The sequence below is a fragment of the Manduca sexta genome, chromosome 19 (assembly GCF_014839805.1).
Source record: "Manduca sexta isolate Smith_Timp_Sample1 chromosome 19, JHU_Msex_v1.0, whole genome shotgun sequence".
Lineage (NCBI taxonomy): Eukaryota > Metazoa > Arthropoda > Insecta > Lepidoptera > Sphingidae > Manduca > Manduca sexta.
The window spans coordinates 201,307-215,028 of NC_051133.1; the positions used below are offsets into that span (position 1 = coordinate 201,307).

Genomic DNA, 13,722 nt, shown 5'->3' on the forward strand with positions numbered 1-13,722 from the left:
TTTATTAGTATAGTCTGACTGGGAAATTAAAAAACCTCGCCATGTTATGGTAAAATATGGAACAAATATTTTGTACTGAAAGCCTTAACTTTGAAACGAAAATCCAAGTAGCGCCTTTAAAGTGAGTTGTTTATTTTCCTGGTCTAACTATACTTTTCTAATTACTAATTAATCAAAAGTTTTGGTTTCTTTCGTAATTATTGCACATTATGACGTCGCCCATCTATTAGGTAAACTACTTGATTGACTTGTCAATAATATTATCAACAGTAGAATTAAAACAGTTATTGTGTCGACCCCAAATAATGTAGGATTAGCAGAATGATGGAACTCAAGGTCACTAGGGCGCGGTGTAGACATGTCCTGCTCCCGCGCAGGGTGACGCGACGTACCGATCAAACGCGTGAGATTTAATATGTTGGACTCAATGGTAAAACATTAATATCACAGGCAGCCAGCAGTTGGCAGTCATAATGCATCCAAAAGTATAGAAAAAACATCTAAACGGATGTGTATTTAGAAAATAAAGTTGCCCAAAAGGATAGTTAAATATTCACAATGAAACAATAGTTCGCACGCTACACTCACACGCACACAGCCGGTGCGAGCGCCGCGCCGCGCCGAGCCGTCGATGCGTCGTGCCGGCCGCCGAGCGAGGTTGCCGCTCCGTCGCGTCGCTTTGCATCGGGCCATTGCCGCCGGACGCCCCGCCGGCCCGGCCCGCGCCCGACCCGCAGTCCCGCGCTCTTCGGCGCCAAACGTACACGTGCACGGTTTTGACGACCTCCACCTTTATATCTACTATAAAACCTTCAAAAATACCCCACAGACCTGATTATTAAGTATTAAAAGTGCGTGCGAAGTAATTTCCTGAGGGGTGTTGTTGTTTGGCGGCCATTTTGGAACCGGATACGGCGCGATGTCAGATTCGGATAGGTGAGTTTACATTGGTCACCGGTAAGTCTGGCAACAACGGTGTGTGCACAAAATCAAGAATGCAGCTGCCAGCTGATAAAATACTATCGCTGGGGACAATGTGCATTATCTACGCATTTTAAAAGCAAACCGCTAAAGGTCGAATGCAAAAGGGCACGTTTGACTTTGCAATTATTGTTTAAAAAATATATGTCAACAGTAGGCGCGGTTCCGTAAGACAAGTGGTAGCGTTTCAGTTTTGCTAATTACAATTTAAACGTATCTTGATAAGTAGGTAGCTGCTCAAATGTATTCAAATTATCTGTGTGACGCAATGATAAAAGAAGTATAGAGGATGGGTGATATGGTCACGTGACATGCGGCACATTTAATGCATAAAATGGTGCCGACTCCGCCCCTTACAATAGTGATATGCTAGTACCGAAAATTTTGTATCGACATCGAAGAATTAAGAGAGACAAACAAGCCCCAAAAAGATCAAATACGAAAGGGGTTAGGAACTACCATAATATAAATATAACAAACCATAATGTAAACAAACAAACTGAAACTGATTTATAAGTAACAATTGTTAAACAAAGCAGTACCTGTTGTGACAAACATCCAGTTGTGTTTGATCTATATTTGTATGTTGCACTATTCCTTGCTAAAAATTTAAGTTACAGATTAAGATATTTATTTAATACATGATAAATGGAATAAGATAGCGTAGCCAGCAATTATTTGGTTGGTTTTATTTTATTTTATTATTATGCTCTTTGATCGAGAAACATAACTATGGTTCAGCAAACTAAAATCAATGACCGTAAAAATGGTGGTTAAGATAATCAATTATAATAATTATTTGCAATAACAACAATATGATTATGTATCTATTTCCGTGCATGCAAAGGTTGCTCGAAACATAAGACCGCCAATTGTAAAAATATATCTTACATTTCATCTTTATGTTGTTTCTTTTATGTTTATCTATTCTTTTATGTAACAATTCTAATTTTATTCATAGCAATATATTAAAGTAATATTACTATTAGGTGAAGTATAATAATCATTACTATTTTACTTATCGGGAATATTGTTGGAAAACAGTTATCTTTACTCGCGTTAATTAAACGTGTGGTTTATGCATATCTTCTCAAAATGTAAAGAAATATGTATTTGGTGTAGAATTCCAATCACGTCGCTCAATATTCTCAATTCATTTTGCCTTGGTTTTTAAATTTTTTGGTTATCTTAAAAAATATTCTAATTTCACTTAGTTTGTCGTTCTGAATAATACAATATTGATGTGTGCTCTAACATTCTTTCAAAGACAAAAACCGTAACTGATAAACGGGCGTCTGTTAAAATATCGATATCAATAATTTCTAAACAAATCCACCCACCCATCCCTAAGCTCGTGTGTAAACAAACATAATGATTTTAAGGTGGTAGCTCAAGGTCCATTTTCATACATTTTGTTTCGGCTTTAATCTGGGTAACTAAACAAGTATTGGCAAGTAAAGAATTTAAATTCACGTCTAGTTAGTGATTAGTTCTCGCAGTTGAAAGAAAAATGTAAAAATAATTAATAATCATGGATATTTCGGCCTTTAAAATTTCGTCATATTAAATTTTAAAGGCCGAAATATCCATGATTATTAATTATTTTTACGTTTTTCTTCAACTGCGAGAACTAATCACTAACTAGACGTGAATTTAAATTCTTTACTTGCCAATACTTGTTTAGTTACCCAGATTAAAGCCGAAACAAAATGTATGAAAATGGACCTTGAGCTACCACCTTAATGTGTAAAAATCACGCCTAAAAGGGTCCAAAGCTTAACAAACCAGATCCACATATCATTTTAATTGATAAAAACACATCCAAAAAGTAAATATACAAAGATATTTGCTAATTTTCGGTAAAAACAGTTACTAACCTATGAAAAGATATTTCGGGGTCTTTCTTGCGTGAATTCGATTTGCATCCTTTCACACAACACTGAGTCATTTTCGAAACTTAACAAATACACTAATAAACACACTGAACAATTGAGAATATGATTATATTACTTTAAATTCAATATTTATGAAGATTTGTTTACATCGTCTGACACTACATGTACTTGCTGACTGGCCCGCATAAAATGGCGTTTCTGCCGCAAGGCGGTCCCAGTGTGTTGAAGTAAACGAAATAGTGCTATATACGAAGAAAGCAATTATTTTTGTCTTTTTTTGTTGCGTTCCAAATAAGCTTTGAGTAAAAGAGATAGACATATATATTGACAATTCTGCGTCGATTTCCCTAACATAAATATAACTTATTCATATAGCTAACTTTTGAGGCCTGTCCTCTTTATATTTAGTCATTGGTGTGACGTCTCTTGCGCATGTTTGTTTCTAGTCTACCTACCTGAAACCTATCTACATCAAACACGGCTCCGTATTAAGATACGTATCTATACAATATTAATAGGAGTAGAAAAAACTTGATAGTTTAAGGCATATTGCGCGCACGGAGAAGGTATCCTTACGTTTGTTCTGGCCCAACGATCGCCCAAAGCCGAGTAACCCGTAACGTAACGTAACTCCCTCGGGGGTGTCCTCAGCATGGTTCAAAGTTCATGGTTGTGCACTTGGTCCCCACGCCAAATGCAGGCCCATACATGCAGTGTGTATACCTCTGGGTTGTATTATCACATTGAGGCCTATAGATAAGGGCACATGAATATTTCCAATTAATTTCGTTTATATTTTCGGCACGCCGTAATATCTTTTTTGTGATTGTTATAACTTTTTAAACATTAGATGAGATATATTTTACAACAGTTCAAAGTTATGTATAGTATATTCACAGACAAAATGTCTCATTTGACATACTGTACCATTCTACTTTAGTGTTTATCCGTTCCAGAATCTACATACTATTCACATTCCAGGAACTCACTTGCCAAAAAATTGAAGATAGCCGTACACACGAAGAAGCTGATAAACATGGTGCGCGAGCGCTCTTGTCTGTGGGACCGCACTGCGCTCGAGTACAAGAACCGGCTGCTCAGAGACCGAGGCTGGCAGGAGATCTGCGTAGAGTTCGAGCCCAACTACGAGTCCATGAGCTCAAGAGAGAAGCACCAAGTAGGTATGACATTATTTTACATTACTCGGTAAAGGAAAGAATGGTGGGGTGTAAGGAATGATTGTTAGTTAATATGTCTCGTTTTGTAGAGAGATAGTATTGTGTATTCAAAAAATATGTCCTTATTTCAGGTAATTTCTTATCAAAAAAGTGGTGCAACCTCAGAGATTCATACGTCAAATCCAAGAAACCTGTGCGCTCTGACAAGCGGCCCTACATGTACTCTGAGGAGATGAAATTCCTCGACGATACCCTCTTCATAGATCCCGCCACGGGCAAGAAACGCATTCGGGAAGAAGAAAGACAATCTACCGAGGAAGTAGACGACGATGTGGAGGAGCATGAAGGCTGGATAGACGAGGTCTTTGTGGATTCAGAAATAATAGACGAATCACACATATCCGCGAAGAGATCAAAACTAGAGCACGAGTATTCTAAAGGGATAAACGATACTGACAATTTAGTGAGCTTCCTTGAAAACTTCATGCAGAGAGAAGATGATGAAGACTTTGCCTTCTTCAAGTCCATCGCGCCGGCAGTGAAGAGGTTGTCGGAGAACTCCAAGCTGGAGTTCAGGATATTGGTGATGAAATTACTAAAGAATTTAAAGATGAGGGACCGACAGAGAGTAACAAAAGATCAACCTGCACAAGTAGATAGTGACAGCGAATAACAAAAATGTATTTTAATAAATTGTTACTTTTTATTAGCTTTTTTTTACCTTCTGACTGTCGTAGTTTAGGCCCTAGACGGAATCGTGATCATATCAATAATATGAAATCTTGATTTAGTTTCTAGCATCACACTATCATAGTATAAGTGTACATATTCTGTAGTAGTGAATTCATTGTAATATAAAACGAAAATTAAATTTTTAATAGTTAATACTTGAACTGCGGTGCATATAAAGGATTTATCCTGTATAATAAACAACAGTTTTTAAATCGGAAAACACACTTGTAAATTAAATAGAATTAGCTAGAGACCATTTATTAACTATTATCAGCTTCTAATCTCAATAATACAATTAAAGCATTAACCCTAAATCGAACTTGAAGACTTATCACGCGATATCGGATTCTTATTGTACCTAAATATTATTTTACACGGATTAATCTATTTAAAATTCCGCACGGACACCTAAATCCCGTTGGTTGTTTGTGTCGCGTGAGAGTCAGTTTTTTTATCTTAATTGCCTCTGGACCACACCGTCTATGTAGGGATATTAATAAGACGAAATGACTTCATCGTGGGTTATAACAGTATTGAGATCTATGGCTGTCGTCCATCTTACATTTTGAGTCAAGCATACATACAGCTACAGCTGTAGGACTAATAACAATAACAATGTCAGCCCTATATTATATACTTTTTCACTGCTGGGCGCCGGTCTCCTCTACTGCTGAGTGGGATTAGGCCTTAGTCCACCACGCTGGCCTCGGATTGGTAGACTTCACACACCCTCAATATTCTTATCGAAAGCTTCTCAGGTGTATACCTATACAGGTTTCCTCACGATCAGACATTCGTATCGGCAGTCTGTTCCACATCTAACTAGGCTATCGTGCTATCTAGCAAGTAGGAACAAGCCTTAATTCGAAACCAGCTTGTGCTGGCGTGGCCTCTTAAATTTTGGATACTTAAGTATACCTTCATTATTTTAACAAAAGTAATTTAAACATCAAAACATGTCCCAATTGTCACTTTTAAAATGTGTGCGGATAGTAGACACAGAGTTGAATTTTATTTGAAAATAATCCTAATTTTTTTTCGGATGTCATGTGACCCTTAAATATGTAATTTTGTGATTACTATTATATGTGTATGTAAAGTAGATATCGGCGCAACAGATTTCAGCCTCTCGTGTACTATTTAATGTTATCGGCACTGTATCATAATTATTGTGTATCAGTCGTTATAAACAAATTTAAATATTGTTTTTGTAACAGTTTTCTGAAGTCTAACAATAAACTTGGACTTTGTGTATCATTAAAGCAGAATGGACAGATTTAATCTTTAGAGATTTAAAATTCCATACTTTTAAACAATTAATAAAGTCATTTTTAAGTAAATAGTATGCAAATAACAAAGTGTCCTTTATCACTATCGCCGAAAATCTCGATAAGTAGCCGCACACGCGCGACCAACACCAACCATTTGTGTAGCGAGCGCGGGCCGCGAAGGAGCCATGTCAGCCACGGAGAAAGGAGAAGCGGCCGCTCCCGGCGTGGACCTCGACGAGATCCTGAAGAATGACGTGGGGCAGTTCGGCCGGTACCAGCTCATCACGCTGCTCCTCGCGGCCTTCCCTGTTATGTTTTCTGCTTTCGCGTCGGGAGAGTATATTTTTACTACAGCGAGGATAAATACCAGGTATTCAACTTAACTAAATAGAAGCTTAGTATTTGATGGTAAACGTTACGACCAGTCCATAAGTAATTGGTACCATCAGAACTTTTACATACGAAAATATGCCACTGTTCTGTACTGGTCGCTCTGAAATTTTAGTTCTACAGTTTTGTAACAGTTATCGTTCTTGCAAAAATATAAACTCTTGAAAAAGGCAAAGCAGTGGTACCTCACAAGTCGGACTTTCGTATAATACTTAGTAACGTAAAAGTTATAAAAGCTAAAAGTAGTTCAAGTATTATAGTTATAATAAACGCATGAGTTGGTCAAGATTCATATGATTAACACACAGCTATTAAATTTAACATAAAAGCAGTCCAGTAGCTTTTGTAATCGAAAAGAGCTTTCATGTAGATCAAAAGTTAGCAAACAATAGAATGGCGCCCAAAATCAAATCACTGTTGTTACAAAGAATACCTCTACACTGTAAAAATACTCTTACGTCATACTTTCCGTCGTCTTATCTTGGTAGGTGCCATTCTACACGATTTATATATAATAGAATATTGTTACATATATCTACTACTTTTTTGTATCACCTCTTCTCTACATAAAGGTTCCCTACTTTCAATACTTGGACGAGAAATCTACTAATTAGCAACAATGAAAACTGTTTAACTTAAAATAATGTTTGCTCTATTGAGATTTCTGACCTATGGGTTCTAATATTCCATATCGTTCCTTTTTTTTTTTATTATTTGAATGATGAGACGTGCTTACCATTCGCCTGATGGTAAACGATACGACCGCCCATAAACAGCAGAAACACCAGCCAAAACCTTGACTTACAAAGTATTGTTTGATATTCGTTGGCAGTAGAAATAGACATTACGGTGGTACCTACCCACTACCCAGGCAGACTCTCACATATGAGAGACTTACCACCAGTATATATTATCGTGTTTCGGGTTATGTAAATCATATCTAACTTAGGTATGTCCTTCTAACAATGCCACTGGATAATGACGCGACATTACAACGTTATTAATTTGTATCCATTTATAAAGCTTATCTACTTGATGAAATTAAACTTATCTGAGAGCAATAAAATACAGAACTAATTTATTACACCCATCAGGAGTTTTGATACACGTGTTATTTTATTACGCGGCCCTGTTCTATCCGGACATGTAAATTATTACTCCAATAGATATAGTTTAATTTGATATATTATAGGTGTGCGTAAAACATAACTGGTACGCCATCTTGGGCAGTCCGACATATTGGATTTAGAATGACGTCATTAGCTAACCATGCATTGTTACCTAAACTGTGTATGTACAATTTCATTTCAATCGGTTGAGGATAGCGGCTGTAAAATTCAGTTGTAAAATTTTTGCCGAAAATACATACATATTACGTACATACATAGAACATTGCAATAAAAGCTTTGTTAAGGCTTTAATAGTGGCAGGGGATTCCACATATACATAAAGACAAACTATTATACTGCTTATATTAAATGACCTAAAGTAATTCATAGTGAGTATAAACTTTTCATACGTAATAAATACTTATAAAATTTGTAACCTGGCTGGCATGAAACGCACGAAATTTTTAAACCATTTAAACCATTTAAACCATTTATTTCTCTACACACACATAAATACAACAAAAAAGTATAAAAGAAAAAAAAAACAAACACACACACACAGTTAACAATACCAGGCACAAAAACTGATTGCTTGCACTATGTGTGGTAGAAGGGATACCAGCTCAGTATACGCTGCAAAACAGCACTGATTTTCAGCTGAACCCCACTGTTATTATAGCACAACAAATCTTTTTGAGTGTACGGTCAGCTACAGCATACAAAGAGATTTTCCCACATTTTAAAGTTTTAAGGCGGTTTGTTTCAACAGGGCTTTGTATTCAAAGTAATTTTTAATCCGCTGTAATAATAGCGACAACGTAATCGCTTTGATTGACGATTAATACCTAATTCTGTTTATTAATGTAATTCAGCTGTACAAATAAACCGCACATCACGCCTTTATGTCCGAAGGGGTTAGTGGAGGTGCAACCAGGACATTCACTTTTTGCTTTTGTGTTCCGTAATATGATTTGATAGGAGGCGAGCTATAATTTTACTCATAGTGATTTATCATACCCTAACCGCAAATAACAAGTTTAACTAAAACAATATTCAAGCTATCGTCACACGTGATAAACAATTTTATCATCAGTTAACAAAACGCGTCATAAAATCAGCCATTTATTTATTGGGATTCTGCTATACAATGGGCGTGCTTATTACTCTATTATATGACTCTCCCGTTTATTGTAATTAAAAAATACTCTATAGACTCTCTCTCTTCCTGACCATGTGGTGGGTGGTGGTGGGATCGCCCCTCTCTGCATAATTTTTAACAGTACGTAATAACAGATGTTTATTTTTCCAGATGTCTAATTCCACAATGCGATGGACCGAACCCCGAATTCGCGCCCTCTTGGGTCCTGAACGCGATTCCCGGAACAAGCCAAACGTCCTTTGAGGGTTGTGAGAAGTACACTAACAGCTCCAACCAAGTCCCAGTCTCCCCCAACACCTGCCCCGCCAACCTCTTCGACAACTCTAGAACAGTAGAGTGTGATAGCTATGTTTATCAGAATTCGCTCAGTGTTGTATACGATGTAAGTATATCGAAGTGCGGTCCACATCCTATAAGAAATGATTTTGCTAGACCATTAAAATGATTTTTATTCAAGAGAGGTATTTTACAACATGGCATCGCTCTACATAGCATATTCGTTTTAGCGCCTACTAGTTATTACATAGCATTTACGAAGATGGACAAATTAGTCGTATTAAGTTCCCTCACCATTGATGTAAAGTGCAAGTTAAGACATTCAACATGATAAAAATGTATCTAACATTGTTCCAGTGGTTATCTTTTATTGTATAAAGAGCTTACTCCGAAAGATACAAATTGCTACATGTTTGTGTAATTTTATTCTGGTTTGTTGCTCACCAACGATTAATACACGATCGATATTTACAGTTCGATCTTGGCTGTGACGAATGGCGTCGCTCCCAAATCGGCTCGATCCGTACTATCGGAACACTTCTGGTGTTGCCCATCACGGGCTACATCTCGGACCGCTGGGGTCGGCGCGTGGCGCTCACCATCAACGCGTTCAACACCGGCTGGATCGGGCTCGTGCGTTCCTTCGTCAACTCCTACGAGTGGTTCCTCGCGCTGGAGGTCATCGAGTCGACTGTCGGTGCCGGCGCTTACTCCTCCTGTTATATTTTGGGTAATATAATTTCATATGCGACAAAATTAATCAACAATTTTCAAAATGTGGACCGAAGGTATATTTTACTCGACCTTGTTGGTAAATTACCCGCTTATCTGTAATTATTATCATCATCAGCCACATAAAGTCCATTGCTGAACATAGACCTACCCTAAATATTTCCAGACGGACCTGTCGAATGCGGCCGCCTGTCTGTAAAAAATAGCAATTTTCCAAACCTCAAAACACATAATGCGCTCTCCTCTGGATGAGGTTAGATGTCTTACACTAATTCCAAGTAATTTGACTTTACTGTCAAAATGAAATAAAATGTAACGCATATTGCTGTTCATTGGCAGAAATAATCGTTTAGAATTTTCGTCCAGAAGAACTCTCGATTAAACAATTTATAATTTTCCTCTGAAATTTTATAATTAAAATGTAGTCGGCTAAAACTATACATACCTACTCAAATTAAATAAAATAACGTTATACATTATTTAAGTTATTAAATCTTTCCTAATACTAAGTACTTCATGATTCCAGTGACGGAGCTGGTGGGTCCGCGGTACCGAGTCATCGCAGGCGCCACAATATCCACCATGTTCGCTATGGGTCAAGTGGTACTCGGCCTCATCGCATGGGGAGTCCCATCGTGGCGACCCCTCACACAGGTTCTCTACGCGCCACAAATTCTAGTCGTCTGTTACTTCTGGATCCTCTCTGAATCCGTGCGCTGGCTGCTGAGCAAAGGCCGGTACGAAGAAGCCGAAGATATCCTCAAGAAGGTCGCCAAGAGGAATAACAAAGAGTTGTCAGAGAAGTCGTTACAAGCCTTGCGTGCGACCGCAGAGGCTGAGAAGCTGGTGGAGAAGCCCAAGGAGCAATGGCTTCCAATCCTGGTGTTCAGGTCGCGCACGCTGTTGTCTCGCTGCGTAGTGTCACCAGTGTGGTGGGTGACCAACACGCTGGTGTACTACGGCATGTCGATCAACTCGGTCAACATGTCCGGTAACCGGTACCTTAACTACGTGTTCGTGGCTGCTATTGAGATCCCGGGCTACTGGACCGCCATCTTCCTCTTGGACAGGATCGGTCGTAAGCCGGTGCTGATCTGCGCGTACTGGCTCTGCGCCGCTTGCCAGTTTGGCTTCGCATTCATGCCTAAAGGTGAAATATTTTATTTTTAAGCTATGTGCTTTAGGGAGTAGTATTGCGCAATTACTGTTCTTTACTTTTTAGACAGGCATTGTAACTAAATTACTGTCTATTATAGGACTCCACGTCATTACAAATTTCAAAGTCAATTTCAAAATGCGGTCGTGCAGTGTAAGCGGAACTCTTCCGCATAAAGCTCATCATGACACTCATTACTCGAATTATCAAATGTCTCATAATACCATGCAAAACCACTGGCTATAATTTCCTTCAAACCGAAAATAGATAGTATATTCACCTGGTTGACAATAAAAATCATACTTATATTTATGACTCCATTTTTTTGTTATTAGGTAATCAAGTGTTATCCTTAGTGCTGTACTTGTTGGGCAAGTACTTCATAGCTATCGTGATGACGTCAGTGTACGTGTACACCGCCGAGCTGTACCCAACCAAGTACAGGCACAACCTGTTCGCCTTCTCCTCCATGGTGGGAAGACTTGGCTCCATTACCGCGCCACTCACACCTGCATTGGTGAGGATACTACTAAAATACTTTACATATTTAAAATAATTATTAAACACCGGCGGAGATACCTAGTTGGTTGTGGAATGGACTCCTGAGACAAATATCCCGCAGGTCCAAATTCCAGGGACACATACTCTGACTTTACTAAAAGTATGTGTGTATTCTTTGTGAATTATAAGGGTGTGTGAAGTCTACTAATCTGCACTAGGTCAGTATGGTGGACTAAGGTCTAATCCCTCTCAGTAATAGAAGAGCTCCGTGCCCAACAGCGGGCCAGTATATAATACAGGACTGATAGTATTGTTTATTAAACATCACTGTTATCTAAAGTTTTTACGTACGAAATATTAAATATACATTCGTCATGGTTATAATAATCGAGATGAACCATGCATGTCCTCTGATGAATATGTCTCCCCAAAGATTTCCAGGTCGCCCTGTCGTAAGTAAATAAAACATTATCCATGGTTAAATCTCTCATATGCAAAAAAAATCTAAAATTAACATGTTTTTAGGTCGAAAACCTTGTAACTTGTAATACTTATTATGATTTAAAAAATGCAAATTAACTTTCAGTGATAGGTACGTATTTATCAATATTGATAATGGGTTGGCCCACAATCGCAGCGCTGTGTCGGTACGGATACTGTGACCGCTATCAGTTTCTCGGAGTCGGGACAACGGCCTGGACGTGACTAACCACTGACTAACGCTTTCATCACATTGTTGTTTACAATATGGAAATTTCAGGATGACCAATCATGTTTTAAAATATGTACGAACAGTTTCAACTATTTAATACCAAAAGGTTTTTCGGTATGTCATACCCGGACACTAACGTAAAACCTAAAAGTGTATTTTTTTATTAATTTCATGATCTAACTGTAATTTGGGTATCGACGCATACCAAGTGGCCTTTAAGTACGACTAATCCGAGACAACTAAGACATGCTCAATAACAAATTAATCCTAATTTTTCATATTCTCTGTCCCCAGGCCCTGACTGTGTGGGAGAGCCTGCCCTCAGTACTCTTCGGCAGCTTCGCGCTGTTGTCTGGTGTGCTGATCTTCACCACGCCGGAGACGCTCGGCACCAAGCTGCCCGACACCATCGAGGACGCGGAGCAACTCGGCAAACAAAAACCAGAACCCTGATCTCATATAATAAAGTTGGATTAATATATCTGTATTGCTTTTTTTAAAGGAAATGGATCGGTGTGTAACCTAAAATTTTCTTTATTAAACAAATGAATAGCTAAACCAGAAAGCCTCTCGCCTGACGGTAATTTTTGCGGTAATATTTTACCATAGAATGCAGAATAGTACTATGTAGTATTACTCTCAATTTTACATTTCTATAAAGGCAAGGGAACAATTAATAATCTATGAGGAAAGATCAAGGATTAGTTCATTTTTAGGGTTCTCTGGCAATGTGAGTAATAGTAAACATTGGAAAGCTTCCACTACACGCCATTTTCAGTGAGATTTGTAATATTTACCAGCCTGATCAAGCCATTTGTTCAGCAGACATAAGGTTTTTTCACACATAGCAATTTGCCAGTAAATGTTATGTTCTAAATAAAATTACTCTGATTATTATATTGAAACAGTTTACCACAAAATAAAACTAAATTATTCAATAGACACAACACATTATAAATTATTTAATGAAATAAAATTCTTTTATTGAACAGATGGGTCAATTCAGTACCATAAAAAGCTAAAAATGGAGATTAAAATAAACTATTGATATGCATAGTATCACGTAGATAAGCGTTATCACATATCATTCGTTAGCAACACTAAAATATATTTAACCACAGATATATAAATAAACTCTACTTAATGCAGTAACAGACATCCGCGGCCTTGGGTTCAATATATTTTTTTATACAAGCACTGCAATGTGACCCCACTGTACCTGATGGTAAGTGGAGTCGACAACAGAATGTCGACTAACGAGAGATTATCCCTCGGTCGACACAATTATGCCGGCCTGTTGAAACCGGATATACACATGCTGATCCCGGAATGCGACACAATTATGTGCGCCACTTTGGCGGATTTAACATCTTGTGTACGGTCATGCCACCCCCGGGCCCAAAGGCGGCCGTATCTGATTAGACCCAGCGAGTCCAACTCAGTGGGCTAAACGCATTTTTTTTTTTTAATTATTTTTATTAGTAAACATTTACCTTTCTATAGATGACCGCATCGGTGGTGAAGTTGTATTATGATACGCCTGCAGTGATGAGGTTACGGGTTCGATCCCCTGCTTGAGCAGTGGTCTTGGGTTTTTCTACTCAGTATCAGCCCGGAGGCGTGTGTCACA

General features: G+C 38.2%; 2 protein-coding genes across 2 annotated transcripts; both read left to right on the forward strand.

The window, feature by feature from the left end:
* The first annotated feature begins 648 nt into the window (after positions 1–648).
* On the forward strand, positions 649–4,760 carry LOC115440371. The gene is made up of 3 exons (XM_030164643.2): positions 649–936; positions 3,858–4,057; positions 4,186–4,760. Exons 1-3 carry the CDS (start codon positions 920–922, stop codon positions 4,725–4,727), a joined length of 759 nt encoding a protein of 252 aa, XP_030020503.2. The 5' UTR covers positions 649–919; the 3' UTR covers positions 4,728–4,760.
* A 1,426-nt stretch (positions 4,761–6,186) lies between these two features.
* On the forward strand, positions 6,187–12,575 carry LOC115440363 (organic cation transporter protein). The gene is made up of 6 exons (XM_030164630.2): positions 6,187–6,427; positions 8,866–9,097; positions 9,466–9,721; positions 10,250–10,873; positions 11,215–11,396; positions 12,387–12,575. The coding sequence occupies exons 1-6, from the start codon at positions 6,243–6,245 to the stop codon at positions 12,543–12,545; spliced, it is 1,638 nt and encodes a 545-aa protein (XP_030020490.1). The 5' UTR covers positions 6,187–6,242; the 3' UTR covers positions 12,546–12,575.
* The last annotated feature ends 1,147 nt before the right edge of the window (positions 12,576–13,722 follow it).